Source organism: Salmo salar, chromosome ssa07 (assembly GCF_905237065.1).
Source record: "Salmo salar chromosome ssa07, Ssal_v3.1, whole genome shotgun sequence".
Classification (NCBI taxonomy): Eukaryota; Metazoa; Chordata; class Actinopteri; order Salmoniformes; family Salmonidae; genus Salmo; species Salmo salar.
The window spans coordinates 50,423,579-50,446,920 of record NC_059448.1 but is presented as its reverse complement, the minus strand read 5'-3'; the positions used below and the strand labels follow the sequence as shown (position 1 = coordinate 50,446,920).

Below are 23,342 nucleotides of genomic sequence, written 5' to 3'. Positions count from 1 at the left end.
CTCTCTGTGTGCTAGCCTGGCTCTGGACGTGCACATCAGACTAGATTTGCAGTGGAGACACAGCCCAGTCCCTCTGTCTGGACCGATTTGTTAAATGGAATGAAAGCAGGCGTCTGGGCCTTGAGAGGCTGCAGAGGAGCAGCCACATCCTGGCTGCCGGATCAAATTGAGTCCCAGGAGGTGAAGCATTTCCCGAGTTGAACATTAGACCCATACGCACTGGGGAATGGAATCCAGCATCTTGTAATTAGTATCCAGGACCGGCAGGGAGAGGGGAAACAGTGGTGCTATTGTGGTCCTGGCGGCATCCATTTTGTGTCTGCCGGGAGACTTGTGAAGGCTAACAACAGCAGTGGAGATATTTCCCCTAAGCTCACTGAATTTCTGTCTGCTGTCTCTAGGACTACTACCATCTGGGAGGGAAGAGAGTGAGGACACACACACACACACACACACACACACACACACACACACACACACACACACACACACACACACACACACACACACACACACGTACAAACACACACACACGTACAAACACACTGACCCGTAGGGAGATGGCCCGTGGGGGTTTCTGTGGAGGGTCTTGGTGAAGCCTGTCTCCCAGCGAGGCCAGAATTCTCTTCCTGTGTCCTATCAGGCTGACCTTCAACACCTAGGGAGGAAGAGGGACGCAGGTCAACAACCTATCAACACAACTGTTGGAACACAATTATCAACATGTATTTAACATTGGAATCAACGTGAACTAAGCATGTAATAAGCCCCCACTGAAGTAAAACCCAGTTATGAGAGTGTTGGATTCCTACCTCTATTGGTAGAGAGGCACTCTGGAATAATACAAAGACCACGATAATAAACTGACAACATCACATTTATAACAATGGTGATATGGTGACATCATATGTGATTGCCTGAGGTAAAAAAAAGATGTAATCAGAGGAGGCTGGTGGAAGGTGCTATAGGAGGACAGGCTGATCATAATGGCTGGAATGGAATAAATGGAATGGGGTCAAACATGTGGTTTCTATACATTTGATGTGTTTGATACTGTTCCATTGATTCCATTCCAGCCATTACAATGAGCCCGTCCTCCTATAGCTCCTCCCACCAGCCTCCTCTGGTTGTAATAAGCAAAACATATGAGTGTTTCTATTAAACATTAATATATTCAAATAACCGGGCTTTCAAAGAAGGCACAATGAGTCCTAATGGTAAAAACACAGAGCAGAACATATGTAACATCATTACTAGAATTATTATCACATAAAGGCACCAGCCTGGTCCACCGTTACAAGGTAATTAGGTTTGCAGTGAAACACACACACACTTTTTAGTTTGGTTTGTCCTTCCTGGCACATTCTGCAGGGGGTTTAAAGGGCTGCCAAAAGACTGGCTCCAACACCCTAGATTTGGGTGTGTGTGTGGCTCATACACTGTCTTGGCAGTAAGCTCTTCTCCCAAAAGGCAGTGGATGTAAGTGTGTGTGTGTGTGTGATGTGCATCAATGAAGGATGTGTGTGTGGATAATTGGACAGAGGAGGGAGGATGTAGGTGTGTGGTGTGTTACAGCTAGAGAGTTGGTAATTATAGTGAGTCTGAGACCTAGCCGTGAGTCTAATGACTCTCCCTACGCTACCTCCATTACCTAACACACACACACACACACACACACACACACACACACACACACACACACACACACACACACACACACACACACACACACACACACACACACACACACGTTATTGATTCCTTCCTCTCCAGCCCTCACTCACCAATTACTGGCCCGCATCTGTTACCACACACACACTTAAGAGCAACCAAAAGAGAAATCTAAATAAACTCAAATGATTAATTTCCCAATCCAGAAACAAGAAGAACATGTATTTTCCTATACAGGAAACCCAGATTGCGGCTGTGATTGAATAGATATTATGTCTCATAATTCTGGCCACCTGGCCATATGAAAATCACCATATTGTAGTGATGATCCAAGATGGCGAGGCAGTCAGACGTCTTTGTCTTGTCTCGTCCCATGTATACATCTTTTTATATATTTTTCTTTGCATTCTTTTAAATATTTTTCCTAAACCTCAAATTCAAAATACTCTCCTGCAACCGCCTCACCCAATGTGGTGTAGATCTGTTTTTTTCTAAAGTATTTATTTTTACCTCCGAACTGGAATACCTCAACTGAAGCTAGCTAGCTAACTAGCTACCAGCTATTAGCTGTCAGTCAGCTGACCTTTAGTTCGGAAAGCTCTCGCCAGTTCGTACAACGCGTTTCAAACCAGAGCATTTTTCTCTCCATATCCCCGAATTCCTACTGCAAACTCTGAACCCTTTCATCTGGATCACGGCAGCTAGCTAACCGCAACCCGGGTTGACTACTCCTGGCTAATCGTTTCCGTCCCGGAGCAAGCACCAACTAGCCTGGGGCTAGCCCATGCTAGACCAATCTCCCGGCTAGAGCTCCTGGGCTACTCCTGAAGCCCACTCCTGGGCTACAATATCCGGACCCCTTCTACTGCCGGTACGGGGCACGGAACCCCGCCAATCCTTCACGACTGGAATACCGACATAATCTGCACGAGGATCCCAACAGGCCCCTCAGGCGCGACGTCCCCTGAAGGCCCATTCTGCTAACCGCGGCCTGCTAGCTATCTATAGCATATTGGACTGTTAGCTGATCCACCGGCCAGTTTCTTGGACCACTATGCCCATTTTGCCAATTGGACTTGGACCCTTCTGCTACTTGGGAACTCTACTAATTCCACGACTGGTCTATCGACGTCACCGTACGAGGAGGCAAAAACAGACTTTTCTCCCATCGCGACGTCCCTCTAAGGCCCTTATGATAGCTTGTTATCCCCGGCCTGCTAACTGTTAGCTTGCTATCCCCGGCCTGCTAACTATCTGAATCGCCATGTCCCCAGCCAGCCCAACCACTCACTGGACCCATACGATCACTTGGCTATGCATGCCTCTCCCTAATATCAATTTGCCTTGTCCATTACTGTCCTGGTTAGTGATTACTGTCTTATTTCACTGTAGAGCCTATAGCCCTGCTCAATATGCCTTAACAAACCATGTTGTTCCACCTTCCACATATGCGATGACATCACCTGGTTTAAACGTCTCTAGAGACTATATCTCTTTCTTCATTACTCAATGCCTAGGTCTACGTCCAATCCTACCATACATTTGTCTGTACATTATGCCTTGAATCTATGCTATCGTGCCCAGAAACCTGCTCCCTTTACTCTCTGTTCCGAACGTGCTAGATGGCCAGTTCTTATAGACTTTAGCCGTACCCTCATCCTACTTCTCTTCTGTTCCTCTGGTGATGTAGAGGTTAATCCAGGACCTGCAGTGCCTAGCTCCACTCCTACTCCCCAGGTGCTCTCATTTGTTGACTTCTGTAACCGTAAAAGCCTTGGTTTCATGCATGTTAACATTAGAAGCCTACTCCCTAAGTTTGCTTTATTCACTGCTTTAGCACATTCTGCCAACCCGGATGTCTTAGCCGTGTCTGAATCCTGGCTTAGGAAAACCACCAAAACCCCTGAAATTTCCATCCCTAACAATAACATTTTCCGCCAAGATAGAACTGCCAAAGGGGGCGGTGTTGCAATCTACTGCAGAGATAGCCTGCAGAGTTCTGTCTTACTATCCAGGTCTGTATCAAAACAATTCAAGCTTCTACTTCTAAAAATTCACCTTTCCAGAAACAAGTCTCTCACCGTTGCCGCTTGCTATAGACCACCCTCTGCCCCCAGCTGTGCCCTGGACACCATATGTGAATTGATTGCCCCCCATTTATCCTCTGAGCTCGTGCTGCTAGGTGACCTAAACTGGGACATGCTTAACACCCCGGCTATCCTACAGTCTAAGCTTGATGCCCTCAATCTCACATAAATTATCATTGAACCTACCAGGTACAACCCCAAATCCGTAAACACGGGCACCCTCATAGATATCATCCTAACCAACTTGCCCTCCAAATACACCTCTGCTGTTTCAACCAAGATCTCAGCGATCACTGCCTCATTGCCTGCATCCGTAATGGGTCTGCGGTCAAACGACCACCCCTCATCACTGTCAAACGCTCCGTAAAACACTTCTGCGAACAGGCCTTTCTAATTGACCTGGCCAGGGTATCCTGGAATGACATTGACCTCATCCCGTCAGTAGATGATGCCTGGTTATCCTGTAAAAGTGCCTTCCTCACCATCTTAAATTAGCATGCTCCATTCAAAGAATGTAGAACTAGGAATAGATTTAGCCCTCGGTTCACTCCAGACCTAACTGCCCTTGACCAGCACAAAAACATCCTGTGGCGTTCTGCATTAGCATCGAATAGCCTCCGTGATATGCAACTTTTCAGGGAAGTTAGGAACCAATATACACAGGCAGTTAGGAAAGCTAAGGCTAGCTTTTTCAAACAGAAATTTGCATCCTGTAGAACAAACTCAAAAAGTTCTGGGACACTGTAAAGTCCATGGAGAATAAGAGCACCTCCTCCCAGCTGCCCACTGCACTGAGGCTAGATAAATCCACAATAATTGATAAATTCAATAAGCATTTTTCTACGGCTGGCCATGCTTTCTACCTGGCTACTGTGGCGGATGAATCAGAATTAATTGGGTAACATAGATCATTAAGATGTCTTATCTGCATAATATGCTTACGTGATATACTTGTTATTAGAATGCATCCCTTTGGACTCTGGTGTTGGCAGTTGCACTTCTTCCCTCAGCTGGGGCTCAGTCACTTGGGGCCCAGAGAGGGGAGAGGTCAGGCTTGTCTTTTACATGTCTCTGGTGCTATGCAGAATATCAGAAAGGGAAGAGGACAGGATGGGAACATTGTCTTCATATGTGAATGTGTCTCTACCTATTCTTAAACCATGTGATTAATGGGGAACCAATTACTTGTCTCCACAATGTCTGTGCGCAAGTCATTCCCTCCTTTGGCATTGGGGGGAGGTGTATGGCAGTGTATGGAACTATTGTATGTCCTCTCTGATGTTGCACTTATCCTGGGATAGTGTATGACTTAGAGACTCACTCCCCTCAGTGAGCTTGTCCAGGAGTGGTGTCAAGAAGGGGTTTTACTTGAGATGGGAGTATCTAGAGTTGACAATTGGGTTATGCCATTGGATGAGCTAATGTTTCTGTTCTATACCGTACCAGGAAGAGACGGTTCCAGTTTGGAGTACGAGGACCAGACACTGGTCTATACAATGAAAACTGTTGACATAGCAGATGCTGTCTGCTATGTATTATAGATATCTTTGTTACAAAACTTAACCTTGTGACCATTCTATGTATCTGTTGTTCGTCATGTAGGTTGAGAGGGGTGTATCTTGGCTATAAAGATCTTTGTACTTTTGTGTTGTCACTGTCAACGGTTCATTAGAAATAGGGAATCGTTGAAAGTCAATGCTATTGCAAAGCTCTTATTATTAAAGATGTAGTTTAAGTATAACTCTGACTGGTGTGTGAAGTTTGTGTCTCCTCATTTGGTAATACAGAAATTAACCACCACACTACCCCTACCCCGGTCAACAGCCCTGCGCTCCCCACAGCAACTCGCCCAAACCTCCCCCACTTCTCCTTCACCCAAATCCAGATAGCTGATGTTCTAAAAGAGCTGCAAAATCTGGACCCCTACAAATCAGCTGGGCTAGACAATCTGGACCCTCTCTTTCTAAAATGATCTGCCGAAATTATTGCAACCCCTATTACTAGCCTGTTCAACCTCTCTTTCGTATCGTCTGAGATTCCCATAGATTGGAAAGCTGCCGCGGTCATCCCCCTCTTCAAAGGGGGAGACACTCTAGATCCAAATTGCTACAGACCTATATCTATTCTACCCTGCCTTTCTAAGGTCTTTGAAAGCCAAGTTAACAAACAGATTACCGACCATTTCGAATCTCACCGTACCTTCTCCGCTATGCAATCTGGTTTCAGAGCTGGTCATGGGTGTACCTCAGCCACGGTCAAGGTCCTAAACGAAATCATAATCGCCATCGATAAGAGACATTACTGTGCAGCCGTATTCATCAACCTGGCTAAGGCTTTCGACTCCGTCAATCACAATATTCTTATTGGCAGACTCAACAGCCTTGGTTTCTCAAATGATTGCATCGCTTGGTTCACCAACTACTTCTCCGATAGAGTTCAGTATGTCAAATCGGAGGGCCTGTTGTCCGGACCTCTGGCAGTCTCAATGGGGGTGCCACAGGGTTCAATTCTCGGGCCAACTCTCTTCTCTGTATACATCAATGATGTCGCTCTCGCTGCTGGTGATTCGTAAAACTGACCATCCTACCGATCCTCAACTTCGACGATGTCATTTACAAAATAGCTTCTAACACTCTACTCAACAAATTGGATGCAGTCTATCACAGTGCCATCCGTTTTGTCACCAAAGCCCCATATACTACCCACCACTGCGACCTGTATGATCTCGTTGGCTGGCCCTCGCTTCATACTCATCGCCAAACCCACTGGCTCCAGGTCATCTACAAGTCTCTGCTAGGTAAAGCCCCGCCTTACTTCAGCTCACTGGTCACCATAGCAGCACCCACCCGTAGCACGCGCTCCAGCAGGTATATCTCACTGGTCACCCACAAAGCCAATTTTTCCTTTGGCTACCTCTCTTTCCAGTTCTCTGCTGCCAATGACTGGAACGAACTGCAAAAATCTCTGAAGCTGGAGATTCTTACCTCCCTCACTTACTTTAAGCACCAGCTGTCAGAGCAGCACACAGATCACTGCACCTGTACATAGCCCATCTGTAAACAGCCCATCCAACTACCTCATCACCATACTGTATTTATTTATTTATCTTGCTCCTTTGCACCCCAGTATCTCAACTTGCACATTCATCTTCTGCACATTCTACCATTTCAGTGTTTATTTGCTAAATTGTAATTACTTCGCCACCATGGCCTATTTATTGCCTTACCTCTCTTATCCTACCTCATTTGCACATGCTGTATATAGATTTTTCTACTGTATTATTGATTGTGTTTGTTTATTCCATGTGTAACTCTGTGTTGTTGTTTGTGTCGAACTGCTTTGCTTTATCTTGGCCAGGTCGCAGTTGCAAATGAGAACTTGTTCTCAACTAGCCTACCTGGTTAAATAAAGGTAAAATAAAAATTAAATAAAAAGATTTAAATGTTAACGCCACACTATGAAATAATCAATGGTCTTTTTTAAATAGAGGAGTGTTCGGCTAACCAAACAGGCTCTAAACATTCAGGCAATTCAAAAAATAAAGGAATGGTTTGATCATCGTCTAACACTGTTCTCTTTTCCAAAATTATTTTTCTTCTTAATCGCCAAAATTACCATGATCAAAGACGTGCGATTATATGTCATTCTGGGATTTGATGGTTGGAGATTTCATTGGCATATTTTGTGAGGCTATCGCTCTCTCTCTCTGTCTGTTACACAAACACAAGTAAGCAGATCCAAATATTAGCCAGCTCCATTCTCCCTCTTTCTCGTCACACACACACACACACACACACACACACACACACACACACACACACACACACACACACACACACACACACACACACACACACACACACACACACACACACACACACACACACACACACACACACACACACACACTTCTTTGTTTGACCAAAACATATGCTATTTAGATCCTGGGGGAGTACATTACAATGTTAACTCTGAAATGTAACCTGACCAGTTACCGTTAGCTCTCTCTCTATCCCCCTCTGCAGTGTGTGTTCTCTCTACAGTTGGTATGTGTTCTCTCTATAGTATGTGTGTGTACTCTCTACAGTACGTATGTGTTCTCTCTACAGTTGGTGTGTGTTCTCTCTACAGTACGTGTGTGTTCTCTCTACAGTAAGTGTGTGTTCTCTCTACAGTACGTGTTCTCTTTACAGTATGTGTTCTCTCTACAGTATGTGTTCTCTCTACAGTATGTGTTCTCTTTACAGTATGTGTTCTCTCTACAGTACGTGTGTGTTCTCTCTACAGTACGTGTGTGTTCTCTCTACAGTACGTGTGTGTGTGTTCTCTCTACAGTACGTGTGTGTTCTCTCTACAGTACGTGTGTGTTCTCTCTACAGTACGTGTGTATTCTCTCTACAGTACGTGTGTATTCTCTCTACAGTATGTGTGTCTACATTATGTGTGTTCTCTCTACAGTACATGTGTATTCTCTCTACAGTACGTGTGTGTTCTCTCTACAGTACGTGTGTGTTCTCTCTACAGTACGTGTGTGTTCTCTCTACAGTACGTGTGTGTTCTCTCTACAGTACGCGTGTGTTCTCTCTACAGTACGCGTGTGTTCTCTCTACAGTACGTGTGTGTTCTCTCTACAGTACGTGTGTGTTCTCTCTACAGTACGCATGTGTTCTCTCTACAGTACGTATGTGTTCTTTCTACAGTACGTGTGTGTTCTCTCTACAGTACGTGTGTGTTCTCTCTACAGTTGGTATGTGTTCTCTCTACAGTTGGTATGTGTTCTCTCTACAGTATGTACAGTATGTGTTCTCTACAGTATGTGTTCTCTCTACAGTATGTACAGTATGTGTTCTCTCTACAGTATGTATGTGTTCTCTCTACAGTATGTACAGTATGTGTTCTCTATACAGTATGTACAGTATGTGTTCTCTCTACAGTATGTGTTCTCTTTACAGTATGTGTTCTCTCTACAGTACGTGTGTGTTCTCTCTACAGTACGTGTGTGTGTCTCTCTACAGTACGTGTGTGTTCTCTCTACAGTACGTGTGTGTTCTCTCTACAGTACGTGTGTGTTCTCTCTACAGTACGTATGTGTTCTTTCTACAGTACGTGTGTGTTCTCTCTACAGTACGTGTGTGTTCTCTCTACAGTATGTATGTGTTCTCTCTACAGTATGTAGAGTATGTGTTCTCTACAGTATGTGTTCTCTCTACAGTATGTACAGTATGTGTTCTCTCTACAGTATGTATGTGTTCTCTCTACAGTATGTACAGTATGTGTTCTCTATACAATATGTACAGTATGTGTTCTCTCTACAGTATGTGTTCTCTTTACAGTATGTGTTCTCTCTACAGTACGCATGTGTTCTCTCTACAGTACGTGTGTTCTCTCTACAGTACGTGTGTGTTCTCTCTACAGTACGCGTGTGTTCTCTCTACAGTACGTGTGTTCTCTCTACAGTACGTGTGTGTGTGTTCTCTCTACAGTACGTGTGTGTGTGTTCTCTCTACAGTACGTGTGTGTTCTCTCTACAGTACGTGTGTGTTCTCTCTACAGTACGTATGTGTTCTTTCTACAGTACGTGTGTGTTCTCTCTACAGTACGTGTGTGTTCTCTCTACAGTTGGTATGTGTTCTCTCTACAGTATGTATGTGTTCTCTCTACAGTATGTAGAGTATGTGTTCTCTACAGTATGTGTTCTCTCTACAGTATGTACAGTATGTGTTCTCTCTACAGTATGTATGTGTTCTCTCTACAGTATGTACAGTATGTGTTCTCTATACAATATGTACAGTATGTGTTCTCTCTACAGTATGTGTTCTCTTTACAGTATGTGTTCTCTCTACAGTACGCATGTGTTCTCTCTACAGTACGCGTGTGTTCTCTCTACAGTACGTGTGTGTTCTCTCTATAGTACGCGTGTGTTCTCTCTACAGTACGTGTGTTCTCTCTACAGTACGTGTGTGTTCTCTCTACAGTACGTGTGTGTTCTCTCTACAGTACGTGTGTGTTCTCTCTACAGTACGCGTGTGTTCTCTCTACAGTACGTGTGTGTTCTCTCTACAGTACGTGTGTGTTCTCTCTACAGTACGCGTGTGTTCTCTCTACAGTACGCGTGTGTTCTCTCTACAGTACGTGTGTTCTCTCTACAGTACGTGTGTGTTCTCTCTACAGTACGTGTGTGTTCTCTCTACAGTACGTGTGTGTTCTCTCTACAGTACGTGTGTGTTCTCTCTACAGTACGTGTGTGTTCTCTCTACAGTACGTGTGTGTTCTCTCTACAGTACGTGTGTGTTGTCTCTACAGTATGTGTTCTCTCTACAGTATGTGTGTGTTCTCTCTACAGTATGTACAGTTTGTGTTCTCTATACAGTATGTACAGTATGTGTTCTCTCTACAGTACGTGTGTGTTCTCTCTACAGTACGCGTGTGTTCTCTCTACAGTACGCGTGTGTTCTCTCTACAGTACGTGTGTGTTCTCTCTACAGTACGTGTGTGTTCTCTCTACAGTACGTGTGTGTTCTCTCTACAGTACGTATGTGTTCTCTCTACAGTACGTGTGTTCTCTCTACAGTACGTGTGTTCTCTCTACAGTACGTGTGTTCTCTCTACAGTACGTGTGTTCTCTCTACAGTACGTGTTCTCTCTACAGTACGTATGTGTTCTCTCTACAGTACGTCTTCTCTCTACAGTACGTATGTGTTCTCTCTACAGTATGTGTTCTCTCTATAGTACGTGTGTGTTCTCTCTACAGTACGTATGTGTTCTCTCTACAGTACGTGTGTGTTCTTTCTACAGTATGTGTTCTCTCTACAGTACGTGTGTGTTCTCTCTACAGTATGTGTTCTCTCTACAGTACGTGTGTGTTCTCTCTACAGTACGTGTGTGTTCTCTCTACAGTATGTGTTCTCTCTACAGTACGTGTGTGTTCTCTCTACAGTACGTGTGTGTTCTCTCTACAGTATGTGTTCTCTCTACAGTACGTGTGTGTTCTCTCTACAGTACGTGTGTGTTCTCTCTACAGTACGTGTGTGTTCTCTCTACAGTACGTGTGTGTTCTCTCTACAGTACGTGTGTGTTCTTTCTACAGTACGCGTGTGTTCTCTCTACAGTACGTGTGTGTTCTCTCTACAGTACGTGTGTATTCTCTCTACAGTATGTGTGTCTACATTATGTGTGTTCTCTCTACAGTACATGTGTATTCTCTCTACAGTACGTGTGTGTTCTCTCTACAGTACGTGTGTGTTCTCTCTACAGTACGTGTGTGTTCTCTCTACAGTACGTGTGTGTTCTCTCTACAGTACGTGTGTGTTCTCTCTACAGTACGCGTGTGTTCTCTCTACAGTACGCGTGTGTTCTCTCTACAGTACGCGTGTGTTCTCTCTACAGTACGCGTGTGTTCTCTCTACAGTACGTGTGTGTTCTCTCTACAGTACGTGTGTGTTCTCTCTACAGTACGTGTGTGTTCTCTCTACAGTACGTGTGTGTTCTCTCTACAGTACGCGTGTGTTCTCTCTACAGTACGTGTGTGTTCTCTCTACAGTACGCGTGTGTTCTCTCTACAGTATGTGTGTGTTCTCTCTACAGTACGCATGTGTTCTCTCTACAGTACGTATGTGTTCTCTCTACAGTATGTGTGTGTTCTCTCTACAGTTGGTATGTGTTCTCTCTACAGTATGTATGTGTTCTCTCTACAGTATGTACAGTATGTGTTCTCTACAGTATGTGTTCTCTCTACAGTATGTACAGTATGTGTTCTCTCTACAGTATGTATGTGTTCTCTCTACAGTATGTACAGTATGTGTTCTCTCTACAGTATGTGTTCTCTTTACAGTATGTGTTCTCTCTACAGTACGTGTGTGTTCTCTCTACAGTACGTGTGTGTTCTCTCTACAGTACGTGTGTGTTCTCTCTACAGTACGTATGTGTTCTCTCTACAGTACGTATGTGTTCTTTCTACAGTACGTGTGTGTTCTCTCTACAGTACGTGTGTGTTCTCTCTACAGTATGTACAGTATGTGTTCTCTACAGTATGTGTTCTCTCTACAGTATGTACAGTATGTGTTCTCTCTACAGTATGTATGTGTTCTCTCTACAGTATGTACAGTATGTGTTCTCTATACAGTATGTACAGTATGTGTTCTCTCTACAGTATGTGTTCTCTTTACAGTATGTGTTCTCTCTACAGTACGTGTGTGTTCTCTCTACAGTACGTGTGTGTGTGTTCTCTCTACAGTACGTGTGTGTGTGTTCTCTCTACAGTACGTGTGTGTTCTCTCTACAGTACGTGTGTGTTCTCTCTACAGTACGTGTGTGTTCTCTCTAGAGTACGTGTGTGTTCTCTCTACAGTACGCGTGTGTTCTCTCTACAGTACGCGTGTGTTCTCTCTACAGTCTCTACAGTACGCGTGTGTTCTCTCTACAGTACGCGTGTGTTCTCTCTACAGTACGTGTGTATTCTCTCTACAGTATGTGTGTCTACATTATGTGTGTTCTCTCTACAGTACATGTCTATTCTCTCTACAGTACGTGTGTGTTCTCTCTACAGTACGTGTGTGTTCTCTCTACAGTACGTGTGTGTTCTCTCTACAGTACGTGTGTGTTCTCTCTATAGTACGTGTGTGTTCTCTCTACAGTACGTGTGTGTTCTCTCTACAGTACGTGTGTGTTCTCTCTACAGTACGCATGTGTTCTCTCTACAGTACGTATGTGTTCTTTCTACAGTACGTGTGTGTTCTCTCTACAGTACGTGTGTGTTCTCTCTACAGTTGGTATGTGTTCTCTCTACAGTATGTATGTGTTCTCTCTACAGTATGTACAGTATGTGTTCTCTACAGTATGTGTTCTCTCTACAGTATGTACAGTATGTGTTCTCTCTACAGTATGTATGTGTTCTCTCTACAGTATGTACAGTATGTGTTCTCTATACAGTATGTACAGTATGTGTTCTCTCTACAGTATGTGTTCTCTTTACAGTATGTGTTCTCTCTACAGTACGTGTGTGTTCTCTCTACAGTATGTGTTCTCTCTACAGTACGTGTGTGTTCTCTCTACAGTATGTGTTCTCTCTACAGTACGTGTGTGTTCTCTCTATAGTACGTGTGTGTTCTCTCTACAGTATGTGTTCTCTCTACAGTACGTGTGTGTTTTCTCTACAGTATGTGTTCTCTCTACAGTATGTATGTGTTCTCTCTACAGTATGTGTTCTCTCTATAGTACGTGTGTGTTCTCTCTATAGTACGTGTGTGTTCTCTCTATAGTACGTGTGTGTTCTCTCTATAGTACGTGTGTGTTCTCTCTACAGTACGTATGTGTTCTCTCTACAGTATGTGTTCTCTCTATAGTACGTGTGTGTTCTCTCTATAGTACGTGTGTGTTCTCTCTATAGTACGTGTGTGTTCTCTCTATAGTACGTGTGTGTTCTCTCTACAGTATGTGTTCTCTCTACAGTACGTGTGTGTTCTCTCTACAGTATGTGTTCTCTCTACAGTATGTGTTCTCTCTACAGTATGTGTTCTCTCTACAGTACGTATGTGTTCTCTCTACAGTATGTGTTCTCTCTACAGTACGTATGTGTTCTCTCTACAGTATGTGTTCTCTCTATAGTACGTGTGTGTTCTCTCTACAGTACGTATGTGTTCTCTCTACAGTATGTGTTCTCTCTACAGTATGTGTTCTCTCTACAGTACGTATGTGTTCTCTCTACAGTACGTGTGTGTTCTCTCTACAGTACGTGTTCTCTCTACAGTACGTATGTGTTCTCTCTACAGTATGTGTTCTCTCTACAGTACGTATGTGTTCTCTCTACAGTATGTGTTCTCTCTACAGTATGTGTTCTCTCTACAGTATGTGTTCTCTCTACAGTATGTGTTCTCTCTACAGTACGTATGTGTTCTCTCTACAGTACGTGTGTGTTCTCTCTACAGTATGTGTTCTCTCTACAGTACGTATGTGTTCTCTCTACAGTATGTGTTCTCTCTACAGTACGTATGTGTTCTCTCTACAGTATGTGTTCTCTCTACAGTATGTGTTCTCTCTACAGTATGTGTTCTCTCTACAGTATGTACAGTATGTGTTCTCAGTACAGTATGTGTGCCTGACTGCACCATGCCGCATTTGCATTTAAATGAAGTTCATTGTCTGCGTATAGAGACTGAGTGACTGCTACAGTAGCTCTAGCCTACCCTACACGCTCAATATACTCCTTCTTTCACTCTTCCTCTATTGCTTCCATCCCCAACTCCATATTCATTTGCATTCAATCCAATTCAATAAGCTCTGCTGATATGATAAGCCAGTAGGTCACATTGCCAAAGCCAAGACACAGTAGAAATACAAAGGGGAATATTTATATTACACTTAATCATCATAATACACAGCAAAATATCAGTCTCTCTTCTCTCTCTCTCACTCAATATCGTTCTATCACTCTTCCCTCCTCCCCACCTCTCTCACTATCTCTGTCTCTGATGGCAAAGTGACAACCCATCTCTATCTCTCTCTCTCTCGCTCCCTCTTTTATTCTCTCTCTCTGTGTCTCTTCAAATTGCAGTGTTTTGCTGGGACATTGCCGGAGGGATCAAGCTGGTTAACTTGCCTTGCGGTGTTGACAGTCTTCCTTTAAATGAAACGGTTTGGGACGTAGCCTCTAGTCGTTGTCTAGAGTCCGTGTGTGTGTGTGTGTCTGTGCCTGCGTTCATGTGTATCTCTGTCTGTCTGTCTGTCCGCACTGTGAGAGTGTGTGGTCTGCTCGCTCTGAAGAGAGTTAGTGCCAACGTGTGTGTGTGTGTTTTTGCTGATCGATGGAGTAATCCCGTTAACGTTCCCGTTAGTCCAGGGGAACAGCTCTGATTACAGGCTTAACCGGGACAGATACGGTAACGACCCTAATCCTCTAAACTCCACTGCAATGCCAGAGGAGACCACACACTCACCATCAGCGAACTGTGATTACAGAGACAGTTTGGAAAAATAGTTCACTGTCTCTCCCTCCCAGTCCTATGAAGGGGAAGGAAAAGACTATATTCAGACACTGTTGAAGGACTTCATAATAAAAGAAACATGTTTCAGAACGGAAGCCTTGACTATGCCACACCAGTAAGACTTTCATGCCAAAACATGTTGCTTTACGACAATAATGACTCAAACAGGACAAACAAGGATACGGTTGGCTGCAACTGACCACTGGTTAATCACTGGACCTTAACAAGGACTTTTCCCTCATTTAGGATCCTGTCACAAAGGGATGCCTTCACTGACCAATGGGAGAGCTAGGTTGACAGGCCGGCTCATTTGAGCAGATAAAGGAGGGCGGGAGGGAGGGAGAAACTTTGGCCGAATCACTGTCTGTGCTCACAATACCGTTCTAGTTTTAATGATGAGAGAACAAGACCAACTCTCTTCCTCGTTTATCCATCTCTCGCCATCCCTCTAAATATTTTCCTCCAGTTCCCGCTGTGTATGCAGTTCTCTCTCTTCCTCCCTTCTCTCTTTCTGTCCCTCGCTCTCATTCTGACCGTTTCTACCTATCCTCTCTCCCTCCCCTTCCCCTCTTTCCTATTGTCCCCTCTCTTTCTACCTACCTCTTTTCCACCCCTCTCCTTCCTCCCTCCCTCCCTCTTCCCCTCTCCCTCCTACTGTCCCCTCTCTTTCTACTCTCTTTCCATCTCTTCCCCCTCCCTCCCTCTCCCTCCTACTGTCCCCTCTCTTTCTACTCTCTTTCCATCTCTTTCCCCTCCCTCCCTCTCCATCCTACTGTCCCCTCTCTTTCCATCTCTTTCCCCTCCCTCCCTCTTCCTCCTACTGTCCCCTCTCTTTCTACCTACCTCTCTTTCCATCCCTCCCCCCTTCCCTCTTACTCTACCCCTCCCTCCTTCTATCTATCTATCAAACTGATAGACTAATTGCCTGGTGAGAGAGCGCGGTCCCCTGGTGTGATTGGTCTGATGGACCTAGCAACCAAAAGCGTTGACTTTGTGTTTGAAAATGAGGCTAAAGGGCCTAAAAGCTCTTATTCCACTCCAACGACCGCAACCACATTCAGACTTCGTGACCATGTCCCTATTGGTTTGTGTCCGTGTGTGTGTGTCCTCCAGCCTGTCAATATAACCCAATCAGAACTCCCCAGACAACTCTACAAGTCACGACCCCAAGCCATGGACAAGACCTTTTGATCTTTTCCAAGGTCAATTCTTTCATGGACTCTGGATTGGTTGAGCTCAAGGACATTGCCTTGGCTCCATTGGATCAAAGCATGGCTGGTGAACTCCAGTCACTGTCACTAAGGATCTAAGACAGACTGAATCCTAAATGGCACCCTATTCCTTGATCTCCACCATCAGCTGTGGGTCTAAATCGTCTGGTGTCAGTAGTAAGATGAAAATGAAGGGGACAGGAAGGGATTGTGACTGCATTGGCCTAGCCTGGTCAAACCGGACTAAACATTACGCTCCCTGTTGTTTCGGAACATTCAGTCTAGTTTAACCAGGCTAGCATTGCCCATGACAGCCTGGTTAAGTTTGCATGAGCAGGCAGGCATTGACTTATGGCAAAGAGAAAGGCCTTAGAACAAAATACAAATCCCATTGAGACAATGTATTTATGTGTGTACATGGACAGGTGTGGGCATGTTGTGGTGTGTATCGAGTGGTTGTGTTGTTGTTGTGTTGTTTCTGTTGGTTTGTGTTTATAAATAAAAACGTATCAAGGAAGAGAATGTCCCCATAGACCACAGAGATCCTAGCCTTCACTTAAAGCTAGAGTCTGTGACTCGGCCTCAGCTGTGTACCAAAACAAGTACAGGGACCCTGTTTGTGTTGTTTTTTCAAATCGCAGACTGTAGCTTTAAACAATGCAGCGTAGTGTGAGCAGGTTGAAAACAGAGAGGGCAACGTTTCTATTACTGTACCTTCAACAAGTCATGTCTACTGTATAATAATGTGCAGATCTGGTGTGTGTGTTAGTCCTCTTCCTCCCCTCTCCCTGTCGTTGGCTTCGTTGGAATGACTGGTCTTCCTAAAGGCCCTTCTGTTGTCTATCCTGATTGGAATTGATTTGGCTGGAATATCTATTGCTACAAGACTGTTGCAGTGCAGGCTCTAGTCTACACACACACACACACACACACACACACACACACACACACACACACACACACACACACAGTCTCAATGGTCATCACTATCACCGTGGGGACCAAGCCTTAATTCTCTCTTCCTGATCCATTTTTAACCAGCGCCTCTCCTCCTCATCGCCGGGGACAACTGGAGGGAAAACAGAGACCACCGGTTGCCTGGCAACCACGGTACAGTAAAGACAAAGCCACTGCTATGGCTGAGATGGGTGGGCTTTGCATCCTCAAACTGATCATCAGTCTATACAGTCTATGTGTTTTTCAGGATGTACGTTTATAATGATTCAGCGTCTCTTTGTTGTACAACAATAATGAACAGATCTAAAAATCAACAATATATGGATTCAATGCAGAGGCAATCCACAATTCCAGGGGACCAATGGGGAAGCTTGTTTTGTTCACCGGCAGCCTGAAGAGCCAATAGGAGATTTTATAAAACTACATCTCCATTAATAGACAGTGTTAAATGGGACTGGGAGCATTGGCTCAGTGTGTGTGTGTGTGTTCCGTTTGTGTCTGAGAGACAGAAATAGTGCCAAATGGAGGAAAAACACGACAAATGCTGGAGGAAACACACACACACACACACACACACACACACACACACACACACACACACACACACACACACACACACACACACACACACACACACACACACACACACACACACACACACACACACACGTGCTCATGAATACATGGGCAGGCTGAGTAGATGTAATAACCAATAAGACGCAGGTCTGAAAAGAGGAGAGGAAGCAGTCTGTGATATTTGTCTGGGTTATCGTTTACATTGGGTACTTCAAAGCCTCTGATGAAACCAATAGGATTTCACACAGCCAAGAAGAGTCTGTCTGTATCCCAAATGGCACCCTATTCCCTTTGTAGTACACTTCTTTTGCACAATATAGGGGATAGGTTGCCATTTGGGACGGAGACTCTCTATAGGTCTCAGTGAACCAATAACTACACAGTTCTAATGCTGTCACTATTTCTCTATAGGTCTCAGTGAACCAATAACTACACAGTTCTAATGCTGTTACTATTTCTCTAATTGTCTCAGTGGACCAATCACTGCACAGTTCTAATGCTGTCACTATTTCTCTATAGGTCTCAGTGAACCAATCACTGCACAGTTCTAATGCTGTCACTATTTCTCTATAGGTCTCAGTGAACCAATCACTGCACAGTTCTAATGCTGTCACTATTTCTCTATAGGTCTCAGTGGACCAATCACTACACAGTTCTAATGCTGTCATAATCTGTTCAGTGGACCAATCACTACACAGTTCTAATGCTGTCACTATTTCTCTATATGTCTCAGTGAACCAATCACTGCACAGTTCTAATGCTGTCACTATTTCTCTATAGGTCTCAGTGGACCAATCACTACACAGTTCTAATGCTGTTACTATTTCTCTATATGTCTCAGTGGACCAATCACTACACAGTTGTAATGCTGTTACTATTTCTCTTCCTGTGTTCTTCCCCATCAGAGGATGTGTTAGTTCTTGGTTCTGCTGTGATTATATAATGGTAAACGCAGCATGTGTGAGGAGTGGAAAGGACAAAAGGGATCTGTTATACACACATACAAACAAGTGCAAACATGGACACATGCAAGTATACACACACACACACACACACACACACACACACATACCAGGGGCGGAAATCCCGGGGGGGACGGGGGGGACACGACCCCCCCATCCTGGGAAAAATATGATTTGTCCCCCCCAATATATCACTGAAACATAACTATGTAATTTAAATAATATTAATAATACGCAATGAAAGCAATTGTGCTGATTATAGACACTTAATAGCGCGTTTTTAAGTTTCAAAAGATTGCGACCCCCCCACCCTTTGCCTCACAATGGTTTGATCCACTGCCAGTTCCTTAGCTTGCTAGGTAACGTAGAGGTCGTATCTACTGTCTGAAAGGCACTCAATGCACGTAACTGACGTGAGGTTAATCCAGTCAGTCGCGCACACACACTAGCTGAATATGCAGAGCTAGCGCGCAAATATTAACTATTAAGCTAGCTAGTACCTATTCCATTTATGTGGCGTCGTCAAAGATGGAATCTTTGCTATCGTCAATTTATTCCAAGATCAGCATGCATGTAAGTTAGTGCTTCAAAGTCCCTGTGATAAGGTTAGCGATAAACTGAACAGAACTACACTCTCTTCTACCATTGTTTTAAATATATTTAATGGTCTCGTTGCAAAAGCTAAATTGTCGCAAGGGAACTTTTATTTATATATTTTATTTCACCTTTATTTAACCCGGGTAGCAAAGATTATAGCAAACACCACTGAATTGGTGCTCGCTAGCTTTGCAAATTCAGCTATTGTTAGAAGCCAGCCAATATGAAACAAACGATTAAAATTACAAAAGGTTGCAGCATATGTTGTGTAAATGGTGAACTCATACAGCTGTCAACTCTTTTCACTGGAATCCGTTTCACATTTGCTAGCTACCTTTTAGATCGAAGCCCATATAGAATGATAGAAGATAAGATGATAGAAGCCCATCTCCTACTGTAAATAACCTACATACTGTGTGTGTGTGTGTAGCCAGCCAGGTAGAAAAATGGCAGAAAAAAGACGGACATCAGAGTATTTTTCAGTACACCAAAACGCAAAGTAAGAACCCTAGTAGCCTAATATCTCAAAGACTAGTTGATAAAATGTTCATAAGAAAGAAATGAAATTCGAATGGAAATGTTTCACAATGATGTCATTAGGCAGAGCAGGCAACAGATGGCACACAGACAGCAGAGTTGGGGACAGATATGCAGGGACAGACTGGCAGAGACAGGGAGTCTCAGGTAAGTTTGTTGAGTCTTTGTTTGGCAACATTATGAAAGGTTCTCAATTTTTTTTACTTGTAAAATAGGAACATAATTGGAAAATGCCATGGATACCCCCACTCTCAACTTAAACTGGTGACTGAACTAAGATTTGTTAAAGGCAATGGTATTGCTGTTGTGATTAGTTGTGTAGTTTTGGGTACCGGTAGTTAGGAGTACGGCAAACACCTTATTTCTTTGGTTCCTCAATATACATTTACCATATTACAACGTAGGCTATGTGTTACAGCACTACTTTTGGTGTCCCCCTCAAGAATTGCTCTTGAGAAAATTTAATGTAATTGTCCCCTCCAAAGTTGATATCAGATTTTCGCCCCTGACACATACACACACACAAGCATACATACACTAGCCTTGATCTACCAATGACGCTTCAACGGACTGTGAAAATTCCTTAAACACATGTTGCTCAAAATGTCACCATTGAATACTACTTGGTTGGCCAGAGGGACACAGTTCAGTTGGCTGAGGTGGTGTGATAATCACAAAACACACCCTATTGCTTCCTATAGTGTAGTACTATTGATCAGAACAGGCTCTGGTCTAAATGATTGCCCTATAGGGAATAGGGTGTCAAAGTAGTGCACTATATAGGGAATAGGGTGTCAAAGTAGAGCCCTATATAGGTAGTAGACTGTGGTTTGAGAAGTAATGAATGAGTAGGACTAATGTGGGTAAGTCCATTAAGGTTGACTGAAGTGTAAAATGATTTATGGTCGTCAATTAAGCGGAATATTGTACGTGTCACAACCCCTATGTGAGGTGATGATTTGATTGGCCAGGTGGTCAGGTGGGGCAGGGTGAGCAGCATGATGGCTGAGTATGATTGGTCACCTGGCGTCAGTGTAAAACAAGGGCAGGTGGTAGGATTTGCCTCTACCTCTTCACTCTGTTTGCTCAACAGCTGTTGTGGAAAACATGTCTGCTGTCTTGCTGCAACCTGCTCCACCCCACTCTCTCCCTATTTCATTTGTTCCGTTTCTCTCTCTCTCGAATTCCCTCCTTTCTCAACCCCAACCCTTTCTCTCTCTCTGCCACTTTTCTTTCTCCCTTCATCTCTCGCTCTCTCTCTCTCCCCTATGCTCCTCTCTATATGGTGAGACTGGTCACCAATGCGTTACAGATCTAGGGTTAGCCAAGGTAAAGTCCCCAATAGCAGCTGTGCAATAACCACGTCAACCACCATCACTATACTAATCTACCCATGTAAGCTACCTACACACCACCTACCACCCCCACGTAATGCAATAGTTGGGCTGCATTCTATTCCCTCCAGGCCCTAGTGTGCAATTCTCTTACAGCATACCTGTACATGTCCTAACTTAGAGAGTGGGAGTTCCCGAAAAATAATGGAGAGGAACAGAGAGAGATTGAAATCATCTAAGTTGATGAGCAAGTACATTTGTTCTAAACATCTGTTCTAAATGTGATGAACAGACAGAGACAGAACCAGGGCTGAAGTCCCAACAGGAGATCACAACCATGTCTAAATGGTTGTGAGTGTATGTATGTGACTGCGTGTTCCCACTGAACTCAAGCACTCTATGAACCCCTCTACACACACACACACACACACACACTTCTACACTACTTTCACCACCGCTGCACAGCCACAGCAATTCCCAGCCCAGGACAGCAGGACTCATATCTCTTTAATGCAACTGTGTACAGTACATCTCCAAAACACACAGATTAAAACAAATACAGAAATACGGGCAGGTATTTCACACACACGAAATAGTCACTAGTCAGCAGGATTGATTGAACGGCACAGAAGCGTTTCATATGTTCCCATCCCATCGGGCCACTGCACCCCATAGAACACACAACCTCTAGAGAAGAAAGAGCGAGAGAGAGAGAGAGAGAGAGAGAGCCATACTACAAAAAACACAGAGAAAGAGGCAGTAGCAAGCACATCGATGGAGAAGCATCATTAATAACACTCCTTCCCCTTCTGTCTCCTCTCTTTCCCTGTACAGTATATCTCCATCCCCCCTCACTCCTTCCCCTTCTGTCTCCTCTCTTTCCCTGTACAGTATATCTCCATCCCCCCTCACTCCTTCCCCTTCTGTCTCCTCTCTTTCCCTGTACAGTATATCTCCATCCCCCCTCACTCCTTCCCCTTCTGTCTCCTCTCTTTCCCTGTACAGTATATCTCCATCCCCCCTCACTCCTTCCCCTTCTGTCTCCTCTCTTTCCCTGTACAGTATATCTCCATCCCCCCTCACTCCTTCCCCTTCTGTCTCCTCTCTTTCCCTGTACAGTATATCTCCATCCCCCCCTCACTCCTTCCCCTTCTGTCTCCTCTCTTTCCCTGTACAGTATATCTCCATCCCCCCTCACTCCTTCCCCTTCTGTCTCCTCTCTTTCCCTGTACAGTATATCTCCATCCCCCCTCACTCTCTCTAATCATTCTTTCCCCTTCTTATTCCCCGTAGACTTACCTTTCTTCCGAAAGGGGTATTCTGTACGAAAGGTCTTGGAGAGCGGAACACGCAATTCCAGCAGCTCTTCTCTGTGTTCCCCCAGAGCTGTGTGCTCCCCTTCTGCTTCTCAGAGAGACGGACTAATACATGTAGCTCCTTTTAGCTGTGAGTCACAATCCAGTCCAGCAGTAAATAGCAGAGAAGAGGAGGAGTGTGCCCTCTCTCTCCCCACGCTTTGTCTCCTATCTCCTCTCTGTAAACTCCCCCTTCTCGCTCTCCTCTTTCTTTTCCCTCCTCTCTTTCCCTCCCTCTCTCTCTCTCTCTATTTCTCCCTCCCTCCCTCTCTCTCGTTCTCCAGATTCCAGAGGTTTTCCACCGTTCTGCCACTCCTCCTTCCTCCTCAGTTGCGGCAGAGAGACTGTCTCTCTCACATCTCTGCCTGAAACCCCCACTCTACGCTGCTCGCTCTCTCTCTCTCTCTCTCTCTCCACCTCGTTACTATGGAGACGCGGGGCCCATCCAGAGATGGGCTCATGCACACTGGCTGTCGGTGTAGGTGAGTGGTGAGTGAGTGAGTGAGTGAGTGAGTGAGTGAGTGAGTGAGTGTATATGTGCCTAAATGTGTGCGTATATGTCAGTGCATACCAGTAACGCAGAGCTCCTGTGTATCCCTACATATCTCTCTACCACTCTCCAATGAGCTAAGTCACCCATTATAATCCGACACCACACTACAGCCTAGAACAGAATAACATGAATGGGCGATGGGACTTGACAACAGGTGTGTGTGTATGCTATAGTGAGTGTGTGTGTGTACATAACACATGAAACCTAAGCCATCTAGCTTGGCTTTGCGTCATCCCATTCCTAACTATAAGTATCATTCATGTGATACTATGTTTAAGGGATAATGCCTTTCGAAGCCGGCACTTGTAAGGCCTAAGACGAAGTATAGGGCCGGCAAACCGTGCCAATATATCCAAACACCGGCCAATATATCCAAACACCGGCCAATATATCCAAACACCGGCCAATATATCCAAACACCGGCCAATATATCCAAACACCGGCCAATATATCCAAACACCGGCCAATATATCCAAACACCGGCCAATATATCCAAACACTGGCCAATATATCCAAACACTGG

The 23,342-nt window shown here is 44.4% G+C and overlaps 1 protein-coding gene across 1 annotated transcript in view; it reads right to left on the bottom strand.

Annotated features, from left to right (window-relative positions):
* The window catches only part of anks1b (ankyrin repeat and sterile alpha motif domain containing 1B), a 323,994-nt gene that overhangs the window by 29,707 nt on the left and 270,945 nt on the right, over positions 1 to 23,342 (bottom strand). Inside the window, 1 exon segment of the mRNA XM_045722208.1 lies at positions 551 to 658. Coding sequence (XP_045578164.1) covers positions 551 to 658 — 108 coding nt within the window.